The 26,321-nt window shown below is 40.1% G+C and overlaps 1 protein-coding gene across 1 annotated transcript in view; it reads right to left on the minus strand.

The window, feature by feature from the left end:
* Positions 1-26,321, minus strand: part of LOC145990240 (uncharacterized) — a 114,915-nt gene that overhangs the window by 29,203 nt on the left and 59,391 nt on the right. The window contains exons 2-3 of the mRNA XM_083125912.1: positions 20,458-20,566; positions 17,767-18,573 (exon numbers count right to left, since the gene is read on the minus strand). Of these exons, the coding sequence (XP_082982038.1) occupies positions 17,767-18,573; positions 20,458-20,534 (884 nt within the window). The 5' untranslated portion in view covers positions 20,535-20,566. The remainder of the gene's footprint in view (positions 1-17,766; positions 18,574-20,457; positions 20,567-26,321) is intronic.

Here is a 26,321-nt window from a genome sequence, read left to right on the forward strand (position 1 = left end):
GTAGGAAATATTCTAGTGTTTTACGGGCAAAAGAATACTTTTGCCTCACGACTGCCATCTGTTGTTTTTCTTGCATATGATTTATCTTCTTCCATAGTTGATGAGAGAAGAGAAGATTAAATTTTGTTGCAAATAGGATTCTTGCCAGTTCGTTAGGAACAAATATAGTTTAAAATGTCACTTTCCGTTCATGAAAGCCTTGAAAATTAACTTTAATGTACTTTAGATCGTCTACGTAGTCTATGTAAACTACAACCCAATGTAATCTACGCGTAGATTACGTGTAGACAACGCATGTAGACGTAAACTTATAGTGTATGGTACATCACTGGCCACTTCTTAAACTCATGTATTTTCATGCATAATTATAATATACACACACACACACAGAGAAACAGTACCAGTTTTTACACTGATTCAAATTACATGTATCTATGTATTTTCATATTTGTATATACCTAATATAAATGTAGTAGTGAATCAATATTTTAGAAAGAAAAGTTTTTTAACGGGTAGGGGCGGGGGGGGCGTTAGCACAGCTGAAAGTCGCGGGGGTGCGCAGAGCGTGTTAGCTACGCTAACACACATTCGGATAAATGGATGTCTCACACACATAGGCGCCGACTCCATGGGGCTTGGGGGGGCTCGAGCCCCCCAATGTTAACGATGTGGGGGCAGAACCCCTCAAATAATTTTGCTTTAGAGGATCTAATGTATTATTTTGCTTCTCTTGTAAAGTTTACTCAGAATTGTGCCACATGAACTTAACTTTAAATACACATTTGAAATGTTCTAGACCATCAATTTGGGGGGGGGGCTGAGACCGCTAAACCATCAACTTTGGGGGGGGGGCTATGACCAGAGACAGCAAAACACATGACTTATTACTATATACTAAGTATGTAATTATGAGTATTGTTAAAATGTTTTGCTAAAAAGAGTTTCAAAAGACGATGTGCATGAACTAGGGTAGTGGATGAGACTTTTGGGCTACAAATGGCTATAACATGACATTCAAAACGAGACCATTGATATATTAGGGAGATCTGTTTTGCGCTCCGTGGTAGCAGATATTAAAAGTCGGGAATATTTTGCTATTATGGTTGACGAAACTTGTGAAATATCCATTCGTAGACAATATTAATATTCTGCATTACAACTGTGAATAAAAATTTTGATATTTTTGAGGAATTCATGGGCTTTTACGTGATTCCGAACACTGAGATCAAAACTTTAAAAAGGGAAAGAGTGAGTCATTCATTAATTTATTTCAGTGATCAGAGCCCCCTAATAATTTTGACAAGTCGGCGCCCTTGCTCACACATCCAGAGATTTCGGATAATCCGTTTGTTTATTTCTTTCAGTTGGATTTTAAGTCTACTTTGTTCACAGATAGATTAATTGGGACTGGATCTACAGTTTAAAGTGCACTGTGCAATGTGCTTCCATCGGAAAATCCGTAAATCAATATATCTGATTACTTTAAATCCAGATAGAAAATTATCCGGATTTGTGCATTCCTATCCTGGAGTAGATTTTCGTCCATGGTTAGGAACACTCATCACCAGGGATGCCCGACCGGTTCAACCTCCTAAGCGGGCGATTGATGGTCATGAATAATTCATGGCAATGCCGAGAGATGGCGTCTTGTTAGTTCACGTCACGGGCAGTCTCGTCCGATTCCCTCCTGCCTGGTCCAAGGAGAAGGGGGGGGGGCGGAGGGGGCAGCACTTGCACGCTATTTTACTGCGAGGATGCAGCGCCACGATACGGGCAATTTAACGGAAGGATGTTTGCTGCTTTTTTCCATTAAATTCAATCGTAGAAAAGTTGTTGATGATTTCATCCACGATCCACTTGTTATTTCCTGCGTCATCCTTCAGAACACTTCTCTAAGTAGAGTGCATTTAGATTTCAGTCAATGTCCTTCCGTCTACCCGTTTACTTCATGCCTGGACATGAAATGGCGTCGTGCATGCTTGCTTGCTTGATTGATTTGGTTTGATATACTTGCTTTTCTGGCACTTCCGTCTAATCGCGAAGTGAGGATGAGTGATGATATGATGAAATTGATGAGAGGACAATCCAAACACACGAATATGAGGCAATACAAATCGCGTAGAGGATTATTCTGGATGTAGATCAAGACGCCAGAGCCTCGTTGACCGGCAATAATGTTTTTGCCGGGATGAACTACGTAGAAGAGAGGTTGATATTTGTTCTATTACGTGGAAGAGAGGTTGATATTTGATGTAATACGTGGAAGAGAGGTTGACTTCTGGGTACCTCTATACCAATGGTTCTCTAACTGTGGTTCGCGTACCCCCAGGGGTACATGACCGACTTGAATGATGTACGCGATCAGCTCGGAAGAGAAATGTCGATAATACCCCCACGAAAACATTTTTGCTGCAGACTTCATTCTTTCAGACTTCATAGCTTTAACATCCAACAGAAAAATCAGGCTGATTTTGTCACTGACACTCTTATCTTTGTTTCATATGTTTTGAAATAAAATACTCGTTCGAAATCTGTATAATACACTAAATTTGGAGCCAAATCTCCGCTTGAAAGTTTTAAGTGCACAACCAGACATCAAGAAACTATGCAGGCACATCCTTCTCACAGAGAAACTCGGAGGATTTACAATAAAGAAAAATCCAAAATTGTGTTCACCATTTGTTTACAAACTTATTTTTGTTCTAGGGCCTCCCCGATGGCGCAGTGGTAGCGTCGTCGCCTTGTAATCAAGGGGTCCCGGGTTCGATACTCGTTGGAGGCACATAGTGGTTCGGATTCCACTTTAAACTGTAGGTCCAGTCCCAATTAGCCTTACTGTGCATAAAGTGGACTTAAAACACCAAATCAATCAATCAATTATTTTTGTTCTTTACTTGTTTCTCAATAACTCTGGAAAAGTACATGCATTTTTTTATGTATACTTCTTAGCATACATGTGTTTCAAATTTTTATTTTCGTGACTAATTAAAAAGATTGTAAACCTAGGAACACCCAATAAAATAATAAATGTATGGTTCTAATCTTGTTTGCCATCTTTCCACATACAACCCGACTGACATTTTGCTCTGTTGCAGATACAAGACTCGAACACATCAAAAACGCTCCATCAATCAGGGAGCCAAAAAAATCCCCAAAACCCATGCTTCGGAGAAAACTTATGGTGGGGGTACATTAGACGTTTAGTTACAACTAAGGGGTACAATGAGGAAAAAAGTTTGAGAATCGCTGATCTATACGAAGGTTTACCCCTTTACATCCCAGCACAGGGGATGCAATTGAAGCATGGGAATACTATGTATATAAATTATATGTACAGTCACGGAATTGACATTCAATAGAATAGTTACAACCTAGAAGTGTCCGTGACTGTACATAATTACAGCACCATCCCTCTCTTCAAATACCACCTTGAATACAAACAAGTTTGACTTGGGGATGTCGCCTAGGTCTCTGGCACCACACATCGATTGATTGAATTACGATAATTTACGTCGCGTCACCGGCCCCCGTGGCGGAATGGTTAACACATCGCGCTACGACGCCAGGGGTCCTGGGTTCGAATCCCGGCCTGGGCATGGTTGTTTGTGAGTGTCAATTCATCAATTTCATCATATCATGACTCATCCCGATCTTCGCAAATTAGCCAAAAGTGGCACAAGAAGCGAACTAAAATAAAGCAAATCAATCAATAATTTACGTCGCTTTTCTTCCACTTGTGGCTAATCACCAGTGGCGTAGCATGGGCATTTCGGGTGGGAACGCCAAGTTCGAAGGAAGGGTCGGCCCTTTTTTGCTTAATAATTTACTTATGGAATTAGTCGCCACAGGTATTGTTTATTTGCCTGAAGTCAGCTGGGTTTTCAATAAAACATCATCCATGCATGTTTTAACTAGGAAATGAGATGCCTCACTATGCCACAAATGTTTTGAACTCTGGTGTTTTATACTTTTCGGTATTACGTAAGTAATTAGAAAACCTACCTGAATCACAAGCGCCTCTGAACAACAGTAGACGTCATTGTTGTGGGCGATCCAACTACTGATTGATTTGGTTTATTTTACTTCGTTTTTTTTTACCATTTTTGGTTAATAGCGAATATGAATATGACTCCCCGGTCGCCAGGTCGCCATGGCGACTAAAAATTTCAGCCTGGCGACTGTGATCTTTTGCTGTAATATGTACGAAATTTTGATGATTCTAAGTTCAAATTGCAGTAGAGCGTAAGTTAGCAAATATTTTTTTTCTTTTATCGACGTTGTGAACATTCATAGAGTCAGTAATAATTTCTTACCCTTTGCCCCAACACCCCATTTTCTGCTTTCTCAAATAATTTAGTGATGTTCTGAATATCGTGATGCTCAGCATCATACAGTATACAGAGTGTTTCAAAAGTCGCACAACCCAAACTTTGGAAATGTATATCATGAAAACCGTAAGAGATATTTACACCGGGTTTTCTGCATTATAAAGCCTCATCCATTGAGATATTTTTCAATGGTTAAAATTCAGTTCACTCCGTACAGAAAATTATATAAATTAATAACTGACTGAAAGCAGCATTCATTTTTTTTCAGAAATGAACTTCTGTAAGAAAATATGTAAGAAATGATCGAAGGGTCATAATTAGACATTTGATGACTGATACCATGTCAGTCTGTCATTTGCGACAAATACTGGTCATGTGCAACATTTGATGAATTTTTGACTGGCGATTTTATGGGTTGAGTGAAAAGTGCCATTTTTGGGACATATCTCCGTATATGGCAACACTAGCAGGTCGAAATATTGCCAACAGTTGCATGCAACATGTGTCTAAGTACTGGATATACATTTACGTGAAAAATCGTAAATCAAGATTTTGTGCCGAAATAGGACTCTTGAGAGAATCCTAGCCTGCCTCTGGTTACATTGAATTCTCTTGGCTCACTTTCGCCTCTACTGTGCCTGTTTTTTTTTTTTTTTTAATTGATTCAGCATGGTGTATTCATTGGAGCAGTGTGTGTGCATTGCTGAAGAGTATTTTACTACTCATTCTTACACTCATGTGCAAGAGGTTTTCCAATAAAAATTCCCTGCTTCTGCTGTACCTCACAAAGCAACTGTTTTACAACCAGTCAAACACCAACAAATGATCCCACAAATTGTTTAAGAGTTGGTATTTATTGTTGAAAATCAGTTCTCAAATTTCTCAGCAAATTAACAATTTTTTAATAGATAATGTAATTGCATTTATTTAGATAAATGCTAACATAAATTTATGAACCCAGTGATAGCCAACAGGATTAGTTTAGTGCAGAAAACCCGGTGTAAATATCTCTTACGATTTTCATGATATACACTTTCCAAGTTTGGATTGAGTGACTTTTGAAACATACTGTAGTATGCACAATTGCTACCTGGCGCCTGATTTTCAGAGCTGGCGCCTAACTTTGAAGAAAATTTTTCGAACACTGAATATGAGTGATGATATTTATGAAGTTGATGAAGGGACACTCATAAAGAACACCCGTGCTAACACCGGGATTCGAACCAGGGAACTCTGTCGTCTTGGCGTGCTGTGCAAAACACTCTGACACGGAGGTGGGTGGATGATCCAACCAGTAGCGTACGCAGGATTTCATCAAGGGGGGTGTTATCTCGAAAACTTTCTACAAATTCACATTACCATTGTTTTATTATACTTTAATTAATTAATAATAATAATAAATTAATTAATAATTCTTGTAATTAATTAATTAGTTTAATTACTACTAATGCAGCTGCTATTTATGAAAGAAATAGAACAAAATTACAATTCTTTTGTTTCAAAATAATTGTCTAGTCAACGGTTATTTGTATATGATAAGTGAGACATTTTAAGTGTGAAGAAAATCCATAAAAACAAGCAAATATATTAAATTTATTGAAATAATCGAAATATGAAACTCATTCAAGGAGCCGCGCTGGTCTAGTCTGACAACTTCGTGGGATATCCGGGTTCGATTCCCGGAATTGGTTGGAATTTATCCAGCCTTGTCTCCGCACCCAGCCTATGGGTATCTGAGAGCAACCTTGGGGGATGAAGGCTGCCGGAGCATGGTGCTGATCACATCACCTGCAAAATAGTTCGAGATCAAGAATCTTTGGGGCCCACCACACCACTATGTGTGACTTCATGGCACGGTGCTATATACACGGGGGAATTTACATTACCTTTACCTATGGAACTCACCCAGGGTGATGATGAAGCGCGAGAATACATGTTTCTAAATTCCACTGAGTCTATGTTTTCGTTGTAAAGTAAGTTTATAGACATTCCAACACATTTATCCCTTCTAGGTGATTCACAAAAGACTTCTTCGACATTATTTAATGATGTGGATGTAGACTCAGCATCACTTGAGAGTTCACAAGGGGATGTGAAATCAGTACCGGGAAGAACGTTTGCAATAAGGACGAAGCAAGGAATTTTCACAATTCTCGCAAGAGTCACTGCGCGACTTTTTGCAAAAGAAAATTTCAAAATTGAACTTTGCGGCCGCTTAGATTGTGTTTGGAATGTTGTGTTTTTCTTCATGCTGCATGGGAATAATAATCCAAATTATTATTATTATTATTATTATTATTATTATTATTATTACTGTCGCAGATCTTTGACTGTGATAATTTAGCCATTTTTAATTTTTTCTACAGCATTTTCCATAATATTGCAAGAGCTCAAGGGGGGGGGGGGGTTTAAACCCGGTAACCCCCCCCCTTGCGTACGCCACTGGATCCAACTATCGTACACTCTACTGACGTAACAGTGCGGATTAGTAATTCAGACCACTGTTTATTGCATCTTGGAATGGTGAAAAACATTTTAAAATAATGTTGTCCACAGACCATTCGATGTTAAGAGTTTTCAAATGAATGCTAAACATTTCCATTGACACAATATTAAGCAGTTAGATACTAACGAAAAAATAGTAATAATAAAAAAATAATAGTTTTGCGGGTTAAGTGGTAGAGCAGCCACAGGCTGAATTTCTACCGCGAGGAGTTCACCTATTTGACAAAAGCTGTGTTGATATTTTAGTTTTTAATGCACATCGCTCTTCGTGCGATAAATTATACAATGCAGTGGCCATTAAGAATGGTATATTTGAGTTTGGTAAAGTTACATCAGTCAATATTGCGTATTGTAGCATCACATAGCACGAGTGGCACGAGCGCGAAAAACCGGGTAGGAATTCTACCGCTGCCGTCTGCTTCAGAAGGCAGGAAGGGTCACATGAACCAATCACCGTAGCCCTCTGCTCCGTACGCTGGCGTACGAGAGAGCATTTGCGCGCGTGCTGTAGAGATCCAAGCTTTCCATACAGAAAGGCAGCAAGGAATATAGAGTTCTTTACGCCAAACCTGCCCGGCGTCCAGGCAGGAAAGGCATTGAAAAAAATGCTGGAACGAGTGTTGTTAGTGGAGCGTTGCAAGCGGATCGCGAAAAATAGCTATTATACATCTGTAATGCCATGAAGGTCAAACATATATGAAATTAGTCCAGATTTACTTTATATTTACAGCATTTACGTATTTTTGAAATTTTAAATCAGGGAACGCCGGGCGTATGGGCGTACTATAACGCTACGCCACTGCTAATCACGACGATGAAAATTAGTAATGGTGTGATGAAATTGACATAGGGACATTCACAAAGAACACCTATGCCCAGGCCGGGATTCGAACCCGAGACTCCTGGGTCGTAGCGCGCTATGCTAACCACTCCGCCACGGAGGTCCGTTCCCCAACCACAATCTGAAGCCCCCCCCCCCTCTCTCTCTCTCTCTCTCTCTCTCTCTCTCTCTCTCTCTCTCTCTCGTAATTTCACCAAACACTGTCACATCGGTGAAATCCATCTAAGGAGAATGGGTTTCGAATTGTGCGAGCTGCAAACAGAGGCGCAACCTCGAATTTTTGTCTGGGGGGCAAGTACCAGGATAAACTTGCTAATAATAATAACAATAATAATAATAATAATAATGGTAATAATAATAATGTGATATGCTTTATTTTACTTCGCTTATTGTGCCACTTTTGGCTAATTGCGAAGATGGGGATGTGATGATGATATGATGAAATTGATGAATGGACACCGGAATTCGAACCCAGGACCAACATTATTATTATTAGTAGTAGTATTAGTAGTGGTGGTGGTGGTGGTGGTGGTATCAAAGACGTTATTACCCTCGTAAATTATGCAAAAAGGGGGTAGAAGTTGATGCTAAAGCATTTGTTCGAACAAAAGATTTGAATTATTTTTTCAACACGTTCAATTTGACATTAATAATCGAAAACAAGTATACAAACTATTTTTCAAAGACAGAAAATGCGTGATAAATTCATTTCAAATATAGTTCTTTTTTAAATTTACATGTATAACTTTGGTGCACGATATATGCTTCACATATATGCAACATGGAGCGACGTGGACACTAAATTGTGTACGTACCTATTCAAAGTTTATTTAATACATATTATATTATTTAAATACATTACACAACCAATTCATCCATCTCACAATAAACCAACAGGAAAAATTACATAAATTGTCTCTCAGATATGCACGTTCACTTTCCTCAAAACAATTGTTCATGTATTTAAAACATAATCAATGAAGACAAGTCTTATTTCTCTGTCTGGTAATTTAGAATGCCTTACAGAGAACAATGAAAGAATGCGAGCGAAGCGAACAAGACAATTTTTGGATCCAACTTTTTTGCAGGCTGAAATCAATATTGATTTAATAGGGCGCAAATAATTTCACGAGACTGCAATGCATTCTCTCTTTTACAACTTTTGTGCCTCCCTGATGGTGTAATGGTAACATTGTCAGCTTGTGATCAAGGGGTCCCAGGTTCGATACCCGTTGGAGGCATCTGGCACAGTGGTTCAGATACCACTTTAAACTGTAGGTCCAGTCCCGATTAGCCTTTATATTCGTAAAGTGAACTTAAAATCACAAATCAATCAATTTTAGAACTTGTTTCCATTTAGATCGCGCCCCCGAGCAACGGTCCTAAACTTGATGAGACTAAGAAAAGAATGTAGTGCGAGCGAAGCGAGGAAGAAAATTTTACGAAAAGTATTTTTATTTGCATAAAATTTGAAGTTGTGGGCGGTAATTGCCCCCTACAGGTACACTTGGCCGTCAATGTTTGACCCCCCCCCCCCTAGAACTCATTTCCATCCAAGATTGGGGGGGCAATGCCCCCCTGTGGTTGCGCCACTGGCTGCAAATCGGTCGTTGGGTGTCAAAAGAGTCCAAATTAGATGTAAGTGGGCAGTGTTTGTTGAAGCAATTCTCAACCGCATTTCACCGATTAACACCTCATCATTGCAAACGAAGCAACGACTCCGAGTTCAAAATGCACGTGGTCAAGTCGACCTTGAGCAAAAAGGAAGAAAAAACACTGGACTGTTGTATGGTGTCACATCATTTTCGCACCATCTGCAAGTTTGCGAAGGTAAACGTAGTTGCTACGTCTCCGTGTCCTTAGTAAACACGACATTCTTTGCGTTTGTCACGACGTATTTACCTGTTCTGTTGGTTAAACATTTGCTACTTTCGGTTGGCAATTTTTTTTTCTAAGGTTACAAGACAAGGATAAGTTTTAAACTATTTTCCTTAAACAGCAGGGGCGCCGACTTGTCAAAATTATTGGGGGGGGGGGCTCTGATCATTGAAACAAATTAATTATTGACTCACTCCCTCCCTTGTTTAAGTTTTGGCCTCAGTGTTCGGAATCTCGTAAAAGCCCATGAATTCCTCAAAAATATTAAAAGTTTCATTTACAGTTCGAATGCAAAATGTCAATTGTTCACGGATGAATATGTCACAAGTTTCGTCAACAATAATAGCAAAATATTCCCGACTTTTAATATCTGCTACCACGGAGCGCAAAACAGATCTCCCTAATATATCGATGATCTCGTTCTGAATGTCATGTGAGAGCCATTTGCAGCCCGAACGTCCCATCCACTCTCCTAGTTCATGCACATCTTCTTTTGAAACTCTTTTTAGTAAAAATGTAACCAATGCTCATAATTATACATTTAGTATATAGTAATAAGTCATGTGTTTTGCTGTCTCTGGTCATAGGCCCCAAAAGTTGATGGTTTAGCGGGTTCAGCCCCCAAAGTTGATGGTCTAGAACATTTCAAATGTGTATTTAAAATTAAGTTCATGTGGCACAATTCAGAGTAAACTTTACAAGAGAAGCAAAATAATACATTAGATTCTCTTAAGCAAAATTATTTGGGGGGCTCTGCCCCACATCGATAACATTGGGGGGGCTCGAGCCCCCCCAAGCCCCATGGAGTCGGCGCCAATGTTAAACAGTGCATTTGTTCAAGAAGCTAAAGATAGTTTTAAACCAAAACCAGAATAGTCTCACTATTTTCTACTGAGCGAGGTTCAACCTAGGGCTGCTCTACTACCTAACTCAGGACAAGGTATTACAAAGTAGAAAAGATTATACCATGCAAAACGTCAAGTCGACTGCAAGATCTTGCATGTTTAACCTTTGGCGGAAGTGACGTCATATCTTTCTGTAGTTGATTGATGCTTAGTCCTGCAGCAGCAGTGGACAAATACATAAGGGTTAGAAGACTAAGAAACATGCAAATTTGTAAAATTTTTATTTTCTATCTTGACCTGTACATTATATAAAATGTAAATTAATTATTTCGTTTAATATTAACGAGTCCATGCACATTTGGTGGCGTGGTGCCGCGCCGCTAAAAATGAGCAAAATCTGTCGTGACTAAATCTCCCATAAATTCAATGCCGAAATTTGGAATTTTCCCTTAAATTGATGGCCGAAAGTTGGTCACTAACACACACGGCCACACATACACGTATGTGTTTGTGTGTTTGTATGTGTGTATGTATGTATGTATGTATGTATGTAGTATATGGAGATTGAACTTTGTATACGTTCGTGCGCTACTAATGTCTGTAATAATTTTTTGATGTGACAACCCTATTTTCTATCACATATACAAGTATTTAGACAAAAGCATATATGGAGAGCACTTGATGTGCTAGAAGAAATTCTGAACAGATTTGATTTTTCAAATTTTGGAATGTCGCCGAAAGGAAAGAAATTTTCGGAAGAATCTTTCTATTCTTCTGTCTTTGTTGCTAATTCCCGAGTATATATTAATTCAGCGAAAAATACATTCAGCAACTTAACTTCGCCGCTGGCACAGAGATATGCCGACAGCTATTAATGTCGGGTGAACATGGGTTTCATCAAACTGCGCTCTTCTGAATAATTCTTCGGGGGATCTTCTGTGAACGATGGCCATGAAATCAGATGCACGGAAATCCCTTTGAAGTCTGTGGCGGTCGGCTTACAGATGCAAATCCGAGACCTGAATCATTCAGAAGCGACGTAAAAGCCGGATTGGGTTTTCCGTCGTCTTTGCGTATCAAGTAGTCGCCGTGGAAATAAACAATTAGTTCACCTGAATCGCAACAAGTTTCCTGTTTCCCTAACGGTATGTGCAGGCCCTTCTTCCTTAAGACTTAATTAGCTAAATTGTTATAACATAAATGTCTCTTTTATGTGTACTGGATGACGTATTAATTACCGGTAATTCGAAATTACTGCACACATTTGCAACTGAAAGTATACTACATAGTATGGTGTGGTGAGACGTGCGGTTGGTTGCCTTAGACCAAATCCAAACCACAGTCACATGGGACAACAGCTTTTTTAGCTGGCTAAGGTCTGTCACGTGGCTTTTCCTTAGAGTGACGTGTGATCAGATCATCGAGTGCAAGAACGTTGTTTTGTAGTTTTCGATTGGTTCCCCAGTTGTCCTCGCACCACAATGGTGTAACTCGCACCAGGATTCGAACACGGGACCGATCGGGAGAGCACACACCATTCGGCTACGTGGTGGATCCTCATTTTCCTACTTGTACGAGGGACAGCCAAATGAAAACCTTGTTGTTGTTTTTTTTTTGTTGTTTTTTATCTAGTAGACTTCTGATGTAAAGTTGCACAAGTTTACTGCATTTAAGCATAGACCCCATTGCTGATCTACATACATTTTCAAGTCTGAGTTAGTGATTGTATACCTCAAGAAGAAGAATATTTTAAATCTATGTGCAGTCACTTATGAGCCACTGAAAAGTCTTTGAACCCATCTGCCTGTGAACTGAGGCCATTTTCGAGCTTCCTCCTCCATTCGTAAATTTTCTGGTGTGGTAAGCATGCATAGAGATATTGAATTTTCATTTGCAGTAGAACAGGCATGTCAAACTCAAAATATGAACTGGGCCAAATAGTCAGTAGTGTTAGATAGGGCGGGCCGCAAGGAAAAAATTAAATTATCTTTAATACTTTATTTTAAAGAATGACTAACATAACACTTAATAAAGTATAATGAACATTCATTGAAACTTGATCATTGCTTCTTGCCTGACAGCTGGCATCTTTTTTCTGCCAGCAACTTATCAATATCAGGAGACATCTTATTCAAAGCAGCTACTTTCAGAACACAGCTAAGATGAACGTCTGAAAATATGGATCTCGTTGGTGACTTGTTTCCTTTCACGAGTGAGAAAAGTTTTTCACACTGGTAAGTGCTACCGAACATGGAAATTATTTCACACGCAAATTTGCGGGTTTCTGGAAAACGTGCAGGCAAGTACTCAACTTTGAAACAAAAGTACAGCGAAGTGGGTATCCCTGACTTTTACAAGTACTTGTAAAAGTCGGGGATACCCACTTCGCTGTACTTTTGTTTCAAAGTTGAGTCGCACTGTATTTCAATTACTCCCATCTGCAAATGTGCTGCATCTTTTTCTACGTCAGTCGTAAACAGGGCTGAAAACAGGGATATCTTGTCTTCGAAAGAACGAACATCGTGGAACCTTTTCCCGAATTCAGTATTCAAAACCTGAATTTTTTCGGCGTACTTTTTGTACAAAACAGGGTCCTTTGAACTTGATCTGTATTTACTATTTAGAACAAGTTGGAAAGTGCGTCAAGTCTTTGTTTCTTAATTATTTTTTTTCCAAAGCAATAACTTACGCTCGAATGTTTTGACTTGATCATTCATGTTGGTGATTAATTGATCTTTTCCTTGCAGTTTCAAATTTAAATCTCAAAAGTGTTTCGTTATATCAACAATAAAGGAAAGATCTTGTAACCACGTTGGTTGCGAAAAAAAGCTGGTGTCTTGTTCATTCCTTTCCAAAAATTGGCATATTTCATCTTTCAAGAACCATACATAGAACACGATAGCCAAGCGCACTTCTGTGTAGTAGGGCACTTCAGAATATTCGCTTTCTAAATCTGTTAAGAAAGCAGAAAATTGTCGCTGGTTTAAGCCACGAGATCTTATGAAGTTGATAGCTTTTTTCACAGGCTTCATCACACTTTCCATGTTGATTACTTTTGAACACAAGACCTCTTGGTGAATGATGCAATGCACATGATGGAACATGTGTTTATCACAGGTTTCACGAAATTCGTTTTGCAGTTTTGTCACAAAACCATTGTTTTTTCCCGTCATTGAAGGGGCACCATCCGTAGCTACACAGGATAACTTTGACAGAGGTAAATCATACTTCCGTAAAAGTTCACGAACAGCAATAAATATATCCTCACCGGTAGTAGTGTCATGCAACGGTGCAATGTCCAATAGCTCCTCATCACAAGCACGAAGAAACACAGCTAAGTGAGCTAACCACCGATGTCTGTACTCTCATCACAAGCGATGGAATAGGCAATGAAATTTGACACTTTTGTTTTAATTTGATCACTCAAATCACAGGCCAGTTTGGTTACTCTTTCAGCAACCGTGTTGCGGGATAGTGAAATGCCTTGAAAAGCTTTTACACTTGCGGGATTAACTATTTCAGCAGCTTTTACCAAGCACCGTTTAATAAACTCGCCTTCGGCAAAAGGTTTTGACTATTTAGCTATCAACTCCGACAATGCGTAGCTTGCGCGTACCGCAGCTTTGCTTTCTTGAGCTACTTTAGTAGGTTTTCGGACGAAGGCAGCTTGTTCCCCTTTCCCTTCAACCCTCCCCTCATTCTAGATTACGGAGGGAAAACTGCGCAGGCAGACGACTTAGCCTTGGACTCTGAACAACAGGTAATCACCAGATTCGTCAACCACCCCAATAAAGCAACACGACCCCCTTTTTTCACCTACCGACGGGTATATCCTGTCCAAGAGGAAAACGTGTGAAATTTCACATCGTCTTATATAAAAACACAGATATTTTATCAACTACATCTGAAGGCTCTACTATTTAAAAACAGGTAATAGCAAAGGGGCCGCACAAAAATATATCAAAGGCCGCATGCGGCCCGCGGGCCGCGTGTTTGACATGCCTGCAGTAGAATGTCTCTAAGTTTAGGCTTCCAGAGACCAAGAAACCAGTTCTCTTCACTGGTGCATGTGTGTGGAGAAGGCGCCATCTTTAACCCTGGATCACTAACATGAATTTTACTATCATTAACACTTACATGAGGTTACTGATAACCCCAGACATATTAAATGGTTATGAAAAGTATTTATCGCGTAGAAAAAATATATTAAGCTTAGAAATATGTCACTTTGCATATCACTGTTGTGTAGGTGTTCACTTGCAACCGTTATCACATATATAACATTCAATAATAATTATAATTGTCTAATAACAATGTGTAATATTCAGTAGCATGTGCAATGAATGATGACCACAGTTATCGAATCGGTGCAAAATTGTCATCTGGATCTCTTGTATCTCGATCGTCAAAGCGTATGCATGTAATTATAAACCCAAAACGTGCTTTAGACATAATACTTCTATACATTTCTGGTCCAAAGCATGAAAACATTTCATTCGTTGTGAAGTGTCCATCTTTTCGGCAACCAGAAATGTATAACAAACCTATCAAAGCATACATTTCAGAGTCACTTGTGAATCCCATGTAGCTAAAGTTCATATTTCGCACTTCTTATTTCAATTTCTTTGTTCGTAAACAACACTACACTTTCAATCATGGTATGATCAAATAATAACTTCCATGCCTCGCATCCAGTACTCACTTGCTTTGCAGCATTTTTCGGACCCGGTATTCGCAACACAATATTCCTCCGAACAGTGCGTGTTTTTGCTGGTTCCTTCTTTGTCCACATATGCCCATTTCTGCCCTTTAACACATCACTTGAACAAATTTCATCACCATCACTGTCAGTCGCACTTCCAGCACTAAATTCATCACTGTCTACAGTAAAAGATGAAATGTTGTCTTGAAAATCTGATCCTCCATTGTCGGAATCATAGTCATCTTCTTCGTCCAATAACAACGAAAGTCAATAGCAAGTATAGATAAGACATCAGCGTTGCCAACTCTATACTTTAAGAATTAGTAATGCTTGAAATTCTCCCTGGGGTTACTGGTAACCCCTGTTAGCGTTCCAGGGTTAAAATGACAAAAATGGCGTTTTGATCAGTGGTGCACCTTTGAGTTCGTTTTGTAAATAAGAGTTGATCCCTGATGTAAATTTGACCTTCATAGTCTGCTCTATATTTTTTATCGGACTAAGGTTTGTTTTTGATTCTCCCTTGTATTATTGCAACTAACACAGGATGTTGGGTGTACAAGCACACCTGAAAATCTTAAGATCTGGGCAGATAATGGAATCAGACTGTTACGCAGCATCTGCAAGTAACATATGGAGAACCACCGCACCTGGGCAACCACAGCATGTAAATTAGGCAGAGAAGAAAAAAGTTAGTTCTTGCTTATGCTGGAAGGTACGGACGCAATTGGAACTTAGGCATACTTAACTGCTCGACTCAATTTCCATGCTTATATTGGCAATCTTTTCTTCTTCTTTTTAATTCGCGTGTCTAAGACGGTCCTGCACCCTATAAGCTCTCAGGATCATAATGGCCGTCAGAAAACTCCAAGTTGCAATTACATGAGGTTCCCTCGGGGCAAACCTCCCATGAAGATGTGGCTAGCTTGTTATCGTTTAACAACACCACCTGGTGGACGTTTTTAGAGTTATTGAATCTCAGCAAGAAAGAGAGTCATCAACTCGTTAGCTCGGCTCTTCCTACCGCAAGAAACAGTGCTAATGACGTCATTACGTGGGGTCGTGATGTGTCTTTTCAGCAATCAGGGATCCCAAAGAAAGTTCATTTGGTCAGGATGTGAGGGCGAGAGTTCGGAAGGCCCAGACGACTTTCGACACCGAAGAAAAGCACTTGGCTGCAATGACGTTGATCTCACTAACGAGTCTTCTGATGATGGCTTCTACGAGTACGAAACCAGCATTTTCAACCAAGTGCTGACATCGGAACATTTTTGGAAACTCGCCACAAATAAGAATCTCGGGGTGGAATAGAAACGGAATTATATGCGGATAATAAAATCACCTGACCGCAACAATTGTGATCTCTTAATTCTTTCAGGAAACAATCCACAAACTGTGAATCTTTGAATCATTTTGTATATGGGGCATTCCACGGGAAGTGGTCCTACTCCATGTAAATAGCAAAATGAATTAATCTGCAAATTATTGTTTCTAATTGCATTAAGGTTTGAATGTTTGTGAATGCATGTAATTTGCATATTTTACCCTATAAAACAGTTATTAGCAGCTGTGGCCTATATGCTTCACGTAAAATTAAGTCAAACTTTGCTACATTTTTAAAGCATCACACACGCAACACATTCTTGTTAATGCTTTTCATGCAATCAGGCCATACTTAAGTTGTTTCGTTTTCATTTGTTAACAGACACCACAAAATACTTCAGAATTCTAAGAAATCAGCTCCAATCGCATGTCTAGAACCTTATACTTTGTCACATACGTAACGCTGGAATGCCCCATAAGGATTATACAGAGTGATCCATTGAAGTGTAGACCGCTGCGTCAGTGTTTGCGCTATCGGCAAGCGAGGCGCTCGCGGCCGTATGTCGGCACTGTAGACTGTTCGTGAATCAAGCGCGCAAGTTTCCGTAACTAGTTTAAAAGAGTGATATATTTACGACATGGAACTTTTTTATACCCGGTAATCTTGTTTCAAATCGCCTTTGAACTTCACACATATGATTTATAAATAAATACACACTGTGCATTACATTTGCTGAGTCATAACACACTTTGCGGTTGAATACACTAGAAAAAACAAAGCACCCTATCACTTCACAGTCGCCAGACTGATAAACAGCCCACGCAATACAAAACAAGGACTTTTATCACTTCACAGTCTGGTGTCTACTTTAAGGACCTCCGAAAAAATCTGTTTGTAGCCCCCGCTCGCCAGCTTACGTTAGTGGGTGTCTTAATAAAGATGTATCAAAATATGTGTGCGCATCGAAGGCGACTAGTTTGAACACCTCCTTTTATAAATCTGTTAAGTAAATCACTTTTTAAAATAATACGGAAACTGTTTTCCCATGTCTTCATCGACACTCCACGATGCCAACAAACGGCCGCGAGTGCCTCGCTTGCCGATAGCACAAACACTGACGCGGCGGTCTACACTTCAATGGATCGCTCTGTACTTATTTTATGTTGCTTTTATGTTTCTATAGGGTAACTGCAACGATGGGAACGGAAATGTAATTAATGAACATGTAATCGCAAAGGAAAGAAAGCGGAATCCCTGGATACATTCCCAACCATACACAATAATTTGTTTTACTTAGAACACCCACAACAGCAAATGGGAAGGATTAAAAATGAACACTGTCTTACCTGGTCGTTTGTGTAGGCTGTGCTTGTCTTTGGCATTCGTGATGACGCAGCGACTGGTAGGCCGCTTGGTGAACCCTTGGAGCACCGAGGTTCTGCATAGGCACCGCATCCAGACTTGATATCCCAGGAGCGACGCCACGACTCCGAACGGCCCTCTGGCGTCTCTTCAAGTTCCTCCGCACACAACACTGCACCGTGAGAAGTAGCACCGACACTAACGCCACCATGCACCCTATGTACACCAACACTAAAAGCTCCCCACGTTGACTATGCAGCACGCTGCCTGCAATGGTTAAGGATAGTCCTGTCAGTATTCCGGCAATGAACATCACCTGAAGACAGTAGTAACAGAAGTTCTCGAAGGCTACGCAGCGCCCCCCGCAACCGTCCACCCCGCCCCCGGAATCCAGGGCTCCCGGAGTCCCGGAGCCTCTGGACAACATGGCGGGCCCCGAACCGGAACTCGAGCCGGAGATTCCGGTGACGTGACTGAGCGTGGATGGCGGTACGGAACCCCCTGCGCCACGGATGTAAGAAGTTCCGCCGTTCCCGCCGATGGAGGATGTCGGTTGCAACAGCAGCACCGGGGGTTCCCTCGCCGGCAGCAAGGGATGATGAGGTAGTGGTCCCACGGTGAGCCCCTCCACGAGGCCGTACTGGTGGGGCAGGAACGTTGCACCTGGAGGGTCCGGTTCGACGCCCATCCACGGCACCCTCGCATGGTGATGGAAGGGGTGGGTCCCGGCGCGACTGCTGGATGAGCTCGTTGACTGAGATTCCCGGCTGTCCTGTGCTGCCCATGGATTTCTGGAAACAGAGAGAACAAGAAATGTACAGGGTGATTCAGAAGTCAGTGAAACATTTTAGAAATTTCCTGCAGATGAACGATACAACTGATGGTGGTAATTCTGATGCCGATAGAACGACAAATTCTTTAAGTTTTTGTTCACATGTCACGCATTTGCTGGTGCGGTAGATATCTAACCATACCGCACAGGCACGTAGCCAGGGGGAGGGCTCGGGTGGCTGAAGCCTCCACCGAAATCCTACAAATATATAATTAAATATAGTGTATAGTGGTAATTAATTTACTTCCTTACGAGGATTGGATTACATACTTGTATATTAAGTTGTAATATACTGAGAAATTCATCTGCAGGACTTGTAACCCCACTTTTTCCCCTTTACTTGGCGGCTGCTAAGGGATGAGACCCCTCCGAAATAAAATTCTGGCCTCGGGCATGATACGACCGTTTTGACCCCCCCCCCCCCCCTATCCTTTCCCGATGCTCATGCCTAACGAAAAAGCAACGCAATATAAGAAAAAAACATGAAAGAAATGGCCAAAAACCTCAACTGGTACTATTAAATTCATGGTATAATACTATGTTTTCGTCTTCCAAGAGGCTAGATTACCATATCTCCATATTTTCATCTTGGTGTGTCGTTTGGCAGCAAAGTCAGAAAATTCAGACATGATCTTCAAACCATTTCTTCCCATGACTGTACAGAACACCACGAAGTTTGATTTTTAGGCCCAAAAAAATACAGGAAATAAAGAACCATGAACAGGAACTTTACACGTTGCGTTTCTACTTCTACCCTACGTGGGGGACCCAAAAGAAACCGGAATCGTTCTCTAGTGGGCAGGCCCGTTGTAGTACATGCTTCAGCCGCTAGATGCCTTTTACAACGTGCGGCTATGAAATTCTATTTTCTGTTAGGGAAAATGGCAGGGGAAACAGTTGTAATGAACCTAGGTATGAAGCAGCTTGAAAGGAAGCTGCTCTTGGGAAGACAAAAGTTTACGAGTGGTTCTCCCGCTTTAGGAATGGTGAATTGTCACTTGCAGACCAACCTCGCTCAGGGCGACACGTCAAAGTAAATGCTGATTCCTTTTTCTGATGCAAACGGCATTGTTCACGCAGAATTCATTCCTAACGGTCAAACTGTAACCAGGCGCTTTACCTACAAGTTCTGAAACGTTTGCATGACGCGATGAGATGAATACGCTCCGAGTTGTGGCACAGTGGGGAGTGGTGGCTTTACTACGACAACCTGCCAGCGCACAAAGCCTCGAGTGTAACACAATTTTTAACTAAAAACAGCATGACCCAGATTATCCACCCGCCATATTCACCCGATCTTGCTCCGTGCAACTTCTTTTAATTCTCCCAATGAAAAAAGACCTAAAAGGAAAACGTTTTGTGAATGTGGAAAAGGTGAAGAAAAACACGACGGAGGCATTAAAAGGCATCACTTTGCAAGAGCTTCAGGACTGCTTCGAAAAGTCGAAAACACGTTTACACCGGTGCATTGCACCAAACTGATAGTTCTTTGAAGATTAAATTTGTAACACCTACACATTATTTTATTACAAAATTCTTGTCTCTTTTGGGTCCCCCCACGTATATCAGAGTCTCCTTCAGACCGAGAACTAAACTAAATATACATTTTTTCTTTTAACTGTACGTCCAGTCCCGATTAGCCTTACTGTGCACAAAGTGGACTTAAAACACCAACTCAATCAATCAACCAATGAAGATGACCCTGATATAGGGTAAATAACGTAACGTGTAGTAGTGTTTTTAGTTTATAATAAAACTGCCTTGGTCAGCACCTGTAGTGTTCTTAATATGGAAACAAGGTTTAATAGTGTTACCAATGAACAGGGAAAAGAATGTAACTCACCGCAATCTCTGTTGGCCTGACTGGACTCTCTGCGTCGACTGTGGCGCCTGGTAGGGAAAGCGGGAGTGCCTGGACATATCGGAGTCTCATTGCGGCTGGATCCCTACACCTGGAACAGATAGAAAACATCTTGATTTAAAGTGTGTACCGTTTTCAGTCACTTTGGAATAGGGAACATGGTTTGTGGAATACGATTTGCAGCATTCACAATCATATGAACTCGACGCTGATATAAATTCTGTTAATATGTACTGTCTTAATTCACAACTACTATAAACATAAGAAAAAGGAGAGAGATCAACCTAATGAAAACATACACATGTTTGTGGTAGGTAAAATATTAAAATTTCGGTACAAAATATTGATTTTCGGATTCTAATTAGGTATATAAATGACATTTCGTTGTTGTAGTGACAGAAGACAAACGGCTTCTGACTAACCACTCTTTAGCGGAAGCGGTGTTACAACACAAAAAATTCCAAACCTATAAGCATAATAACCATCTATATGAAATGCAAAGAAGTCTAAGGGTCCCGGGTTCGAATCCCGGTCGGGCTTGGTTGTTTGTGAATGTCCATTCATCAATTTCATCATTTCATCACTCATCCCCATCTTCGCAAATTAGCCAAGAGGCACAAAACGCGAAGTAAAATAAACTAAATCAACCAATCAATCAATCAAGCAAAGAAGTCTATTTTCATCCCACATTGTGTCACACCAATGTTTCATGAGCGTTCAATAATATTCAGAATAATCTAGACTAAGTGTCCAACCCTTTGAAATATCTTAGAATGAACACTAAAGGGGAACTTTCATAAATGTCAAAAACCAAATTTCATATCCCTACTAATGACGTAGTTATAAGTTATAATAATTTATAGAGCAAATTATCCATCACCACGTTTATTCTATATTGTTTATGCAATGAGGATTTCAAGAATTGAAACAAAAAGCTTGACAAGCTGCTGACAACCTGTGCACCAATATACGTAAAAACACGTAGAGAATGAAAGAGAAAAATTAATGAAAATGGTCATGGATCATTTGCCAAGCAATACCTGTGCATTCACCATACCTTTTTCGAAAGAAGTTAGACATACATAGGAAGCTGATAGTATAATATTTGTATTGCTTTGCTACACACTGTGAAATCGTTCTCGAACAACGGTAATGGATTATGAAATAATCAGACATTACAATCACTCACCTTTATGTACACATTCGACGAGAAGAATTGGATACGAGTGCAACTGTTGCATTTCATTTTGTCTTTATTTCAGCAGCTGCTTCATTCTCGCTGTCACATGCGAAGTGACATTAAGACTCGAAACTTACGAACCTTCCAAATGGAGAGTGACATTTCGGTGACCTTCAGCATGTTAATTAGTTTCACGACTGGGGCATCTGCTTTCTCATCTCTGAATGTCAGAGTGACATTTACAAAGCAATGATCATTAGCGTGCTCGGTATTGTTCCTCACTAAAGGAGCACATATCACAAAGCAGCCAAACGTTTTTGCTTACTTGTTTTAATGCTTGTTCATTTTCTGATACTGCTCACACAACTCGCATTAGTTTTCTCGTATTGTAGACCACAAGGGAAAAAATTATCTTGATGTTTACCAAAGAAGCAATTAACATTAGTTACATACATGCGTGTAATATGCTCAGGAGCGACAAGTTCATCATTTCTAGGGGTGGAACTAAGGTTAAGTTGGGGGTGGAAGCAAATTTACTAGTGTTATTTACTGCAATTTATGATAAGGGGAAGTATTCTTTACGTTGATCATTAAAATTTCCTCTTTTTTTTCTTTCTTGTCATTTACAAAATGAATTATGTATTTCTAGGGTGTTCGGAAAAACACATACGTCACATACTGCAAATTTATGTTGCTTTCATCTAAGTCCCACTGAATCAATAATAAAGAAAATTCCATAACTATAATCTAATATTGGGCATGTGTAAAGATTTTAAACAGTGATGATTCAACATGTGCAGCATGTCTGTAATGTATGCTATTAAAATAATAAACGTAAAATAAAATGTCTGCTGTAATTTCATGCACTCCTTTTTTTTAAACTGTTTTGTAACTACGTCTGGAATATACAAAGTTGCAATCTATCAACTTTATCTATTAACGCTATTGCCATATAGAATGACAAATCTACGTCATGTAAATTATCTCGGACAAAACAGAACTTCAAATCACATGATAAAACCTTAAAATATCACGTTTGAAGCTTCAATTTAAGAGGCACTAGCAAGTTAACACAGCATAAAGATATAAACATGATTTACTTCGATTCAATTGATTATTTTCTTGATTATTGACTAGACTTTTTTCTCAGAATTTGCAGGAGTATTATTTTCCAAGCTTTTGCAAATTCCTGATCCTGACCTTTATTATTCTCTCAATATTGTAACGTACAACAAACTATTGGCACTATATAGACAAATTAGAGTTACCAATAACCCCTTCTACGACTGAAGAGTATCCACTTCATGTTATTTAAGGAAGGTGAAGGTACTAGTCAGCAAATCTTATTCGTATGTATATCCATCCCTCTAACATTCAATATCTGACAAAATGTACGAAAGGGGTCACATTCATAACATGTTAGCAAAGAACTAATTCGTGTGGACACAAATGATTCTTCCTTCCTATTCTATCATTGGACTGAAGAGTCAATTTCACTCAATCACGTAGAGCTGCCTTTCTCTCTCTCTCTCATTATGTTATCGCGGATAAACTTAGTTTTGCATCTGTGCAATTATAACTTAACCCACTATTTTTTATATATATATAACCTAAAGCTCAAGCAGAGAGCTTACACATCGAATTGTACGGACAACAAAGTTAGTAATAAGATGTGTTTTATATAGAGTATATTGATACCCTTATAGGTTTAAAAGTATTTTCTACAAATATGGTGTATAAAGAAACAAACTGCCGGACTTCTAAGTTAGGTGAGTGTACACGAATTTCGAAGCAGACTGTTCATTTTTAAAACACGCAAAAAGAAATGACATTCACACTCAAGTCGGGTAGCGATGATGAGAAGTTTTCCAGGCACAAAATGTGTTCCGTGACGAAGAAAGAAGGATCCAAAGCTTTAATACAATGTTTCCCATGTATCGCTTTGGTGTGGAGTGGCGATAACAAGATCTTCCCGCTCAGTGCACGAGCCACATGAGGCTTGTTGAATATGGCATTTCCTTCTGGCCGTATTCTTTGTCCTTGTGCAGTTTGACGCCTTTCGTTATTGCATCTAATGTAATGGCCAGACAACGAAATGCGTCATCTATACTGAACGCAACTCCAACTGGCGGTTGGGAAACAGCGAATCAGCGATCAGTTGAATTTTCTTCGACTGAGATCGAGCATTTTCGAGTCACAAGGTACCGAACGTTGTTCGTGGGACGAAACAAATGAGCGTTGGGTCCACCACATGTTGCCAAACGTACCGTAAGGCGAGACAGAATCTTCTCGGCAACGGAATTGTCAGCACCAGAAATCAGCGGGAGTTAATGGTACAACTGCACAGGCGGTCCTGAACGATGCACTCTCAGGAAGGACCACCAACAGGTCGAAAGACAACTGGCAAAAACAGAAGCACGCTTGGAAACGTTGCTTTGGGAGAGCGATGCGATCCCTTCGGCTTTCACTTCACAACTGAGTTTGTTGACACCCATCGGACCACACGCCCCAGAAAATGATTGGAGGGCAAGACGCGCCAGAAATAGCCATCAAGGTCAACCGCCAGTTGGAGTTGCGATGAGTATAGCAGTTTACAATGCACCAGCACCAAGAGTTTGGGGAAGGATGGGGGACTCAGGTGAAGGAAGAATTAAGCCGCGTTTAAACGGCCGCGTCTACCAGCAAATGTTGGTAACATTTCGAAAAACGCTTGTGAATTTTTAATCAACATTTCATGCTAGCAACAGAAATTGTGTTATCCACAAGAAGTCGGTAAAGATCAAATAATGTTAGCAAGTTAGAAAGTGTCTCTGGCGCTGCTGTCATGTGGGCAACTTGTTTGTTGGAGGGTGGGAGCCGAGAGGTGATTTCAAATGTTGTTAAATTTTTTGACAACGAAGCGAGAAAAGGATGTTACACGTTTCCGGTCAATCAAGCTACAAAGCGAGCTTTCGAGAGCTAACGTCACTCTCATCTTCACGGATTCCCTTCAATCCCTGAAGATGAGAGTGACGTTAGCTCTCGAAAGCCTATCCGGAAATCACAAGGCTGATTGCCAAAGAAAACCTCTTCAAATCATTCTTTGTTTTTAAAATGTAAGCTGTGTGTACATTTCACGGGTTATTTATTTACATAAATATTGTTTATGCGAACCTTGCCCCCCCCCCCCAATTTATCTTAAGTTATCGCCTCTGCCCTGGTCCCCCCAATCGCCGCCACTGTCTGTAAGGATATAATTATAATTAATAATTAAATTAAAGATAACATCTGTTTCTTAGATGGTAATATTTACTATCGCATAGTAAGAATCACAACCATGACAATAATTTTATTGTTATTAATTATTTAAATGGGGAATCGTCACGAACGCTATCCATACTTTTTCAACCACTGACCACGCCACCCTGAACGTCGCTTTTTTTGCGGCAGGTCCGCGAGAATTCCATCTGTCAGAGTACAGCTGTGAGGTATCGTGGCAACAGCGTGCCATTTGAGAGCAGAGGAAAAGAAGGATTTCCCCCAGATCCTCGTCTGCTGCCGTTCACCGGGTCAGAAACAAGTGGGGGAGGATTTTAGTTTGCATATTTTCCGGGGGTTTTCTCTTCTTTGCTGAGCAGTACCAACACATGTTAACAGAGCCTTTTCGATGTTAGCAACATTTCCCCGCTTCCCCTCCCGCCCCCATCACGCTAGTGAGTGCGAGAGCATCGTTAAATGTGAGGTGTTTTTTGTTTTGTAATCTATTTATCATTGAAAATATTTTGAGAGAGATGGAGTGGTCAAAGGATCAAGTGTTGAACTCAGTTGAATTGTTCCGCGAGAAACCTGTCCTCTGGGACCAAACTTATCCACAATTTTAAAGACAAAAACCAACAGGTCACTTCCGCTACAATTACATCTTGCCTGCAGTGAAGGTCTCACCCAGAATCTTCTTGGTCTTCTCTCTTGCGCCAAAATGACACATGCTGCCACAGAGAGTACAACTTCCTCCACAGTCGGCAGCCAAAATGTTAACAAAAGTTATTAACAAAAATAAAGTCAAACTAGTGTTCTGGTTACCAACATTTGTTGACAACATCTGTTGTTAACCGTGTTGTAACAAAAAGTTGATAACTGTTGTAACAAAAAGTTGATAACATTTGTTGGTAACATTCGGTGTAAACGCGGCTTTTGACACACGCACAAACCCGAGAGATAAAGATAAAAAAAGGGATAGAAGGAATGACAGAGAAACAGATGAAGAAAGAACAAGAAAATGAAAGAGATAAAAGAAACAGAGGAACAAAGAGAGAGAGAAGGATAGAGAAAAAAGACAAAGGAGGATGACAGAGAGAATGGGAAATAAAAAAGAAAAGACAAAGATAGAGAAAAGTAGAGAAACAGAGAGAAATGGGAACAAGAGAAACAAAGAAAGAAAAGGAGAGACAAAAGTAGAAGGATAGGAGAGAAACGGAAGAGAGAGAGAGGGAAACAAGAAGAAAAGAAGACAAAAAGAGAAAAGAAAATGGGAGAGAGAGAGAACAACAGAAAAAATAAAGACAGAGATAGAGAAACAGAAGAAATGAAAGAGAGATGATAGGAGAAACGGGGGGAAGAGGGAGAAAGAGAGAGGATGAGAGATATGAGAAACAGAAGAAAAGATATGAAAAGAGAGAAATAAGGGCAG

This window comes from Lepisma saccharinum, chromosome 7 (assembly GCF_977018435.1).
Source record: "Lepisma saccharinum chromosome 7, izLepSacc3.1, whole genome shotgun sequence".
Taxonomy (NCBI): domain Eukaryota; kingdom Metazoa; phylum Arthropoda; class Insecta; order Zygentoma; family Lepismatidae; genus Lepisma; species Lepisma saccharinum.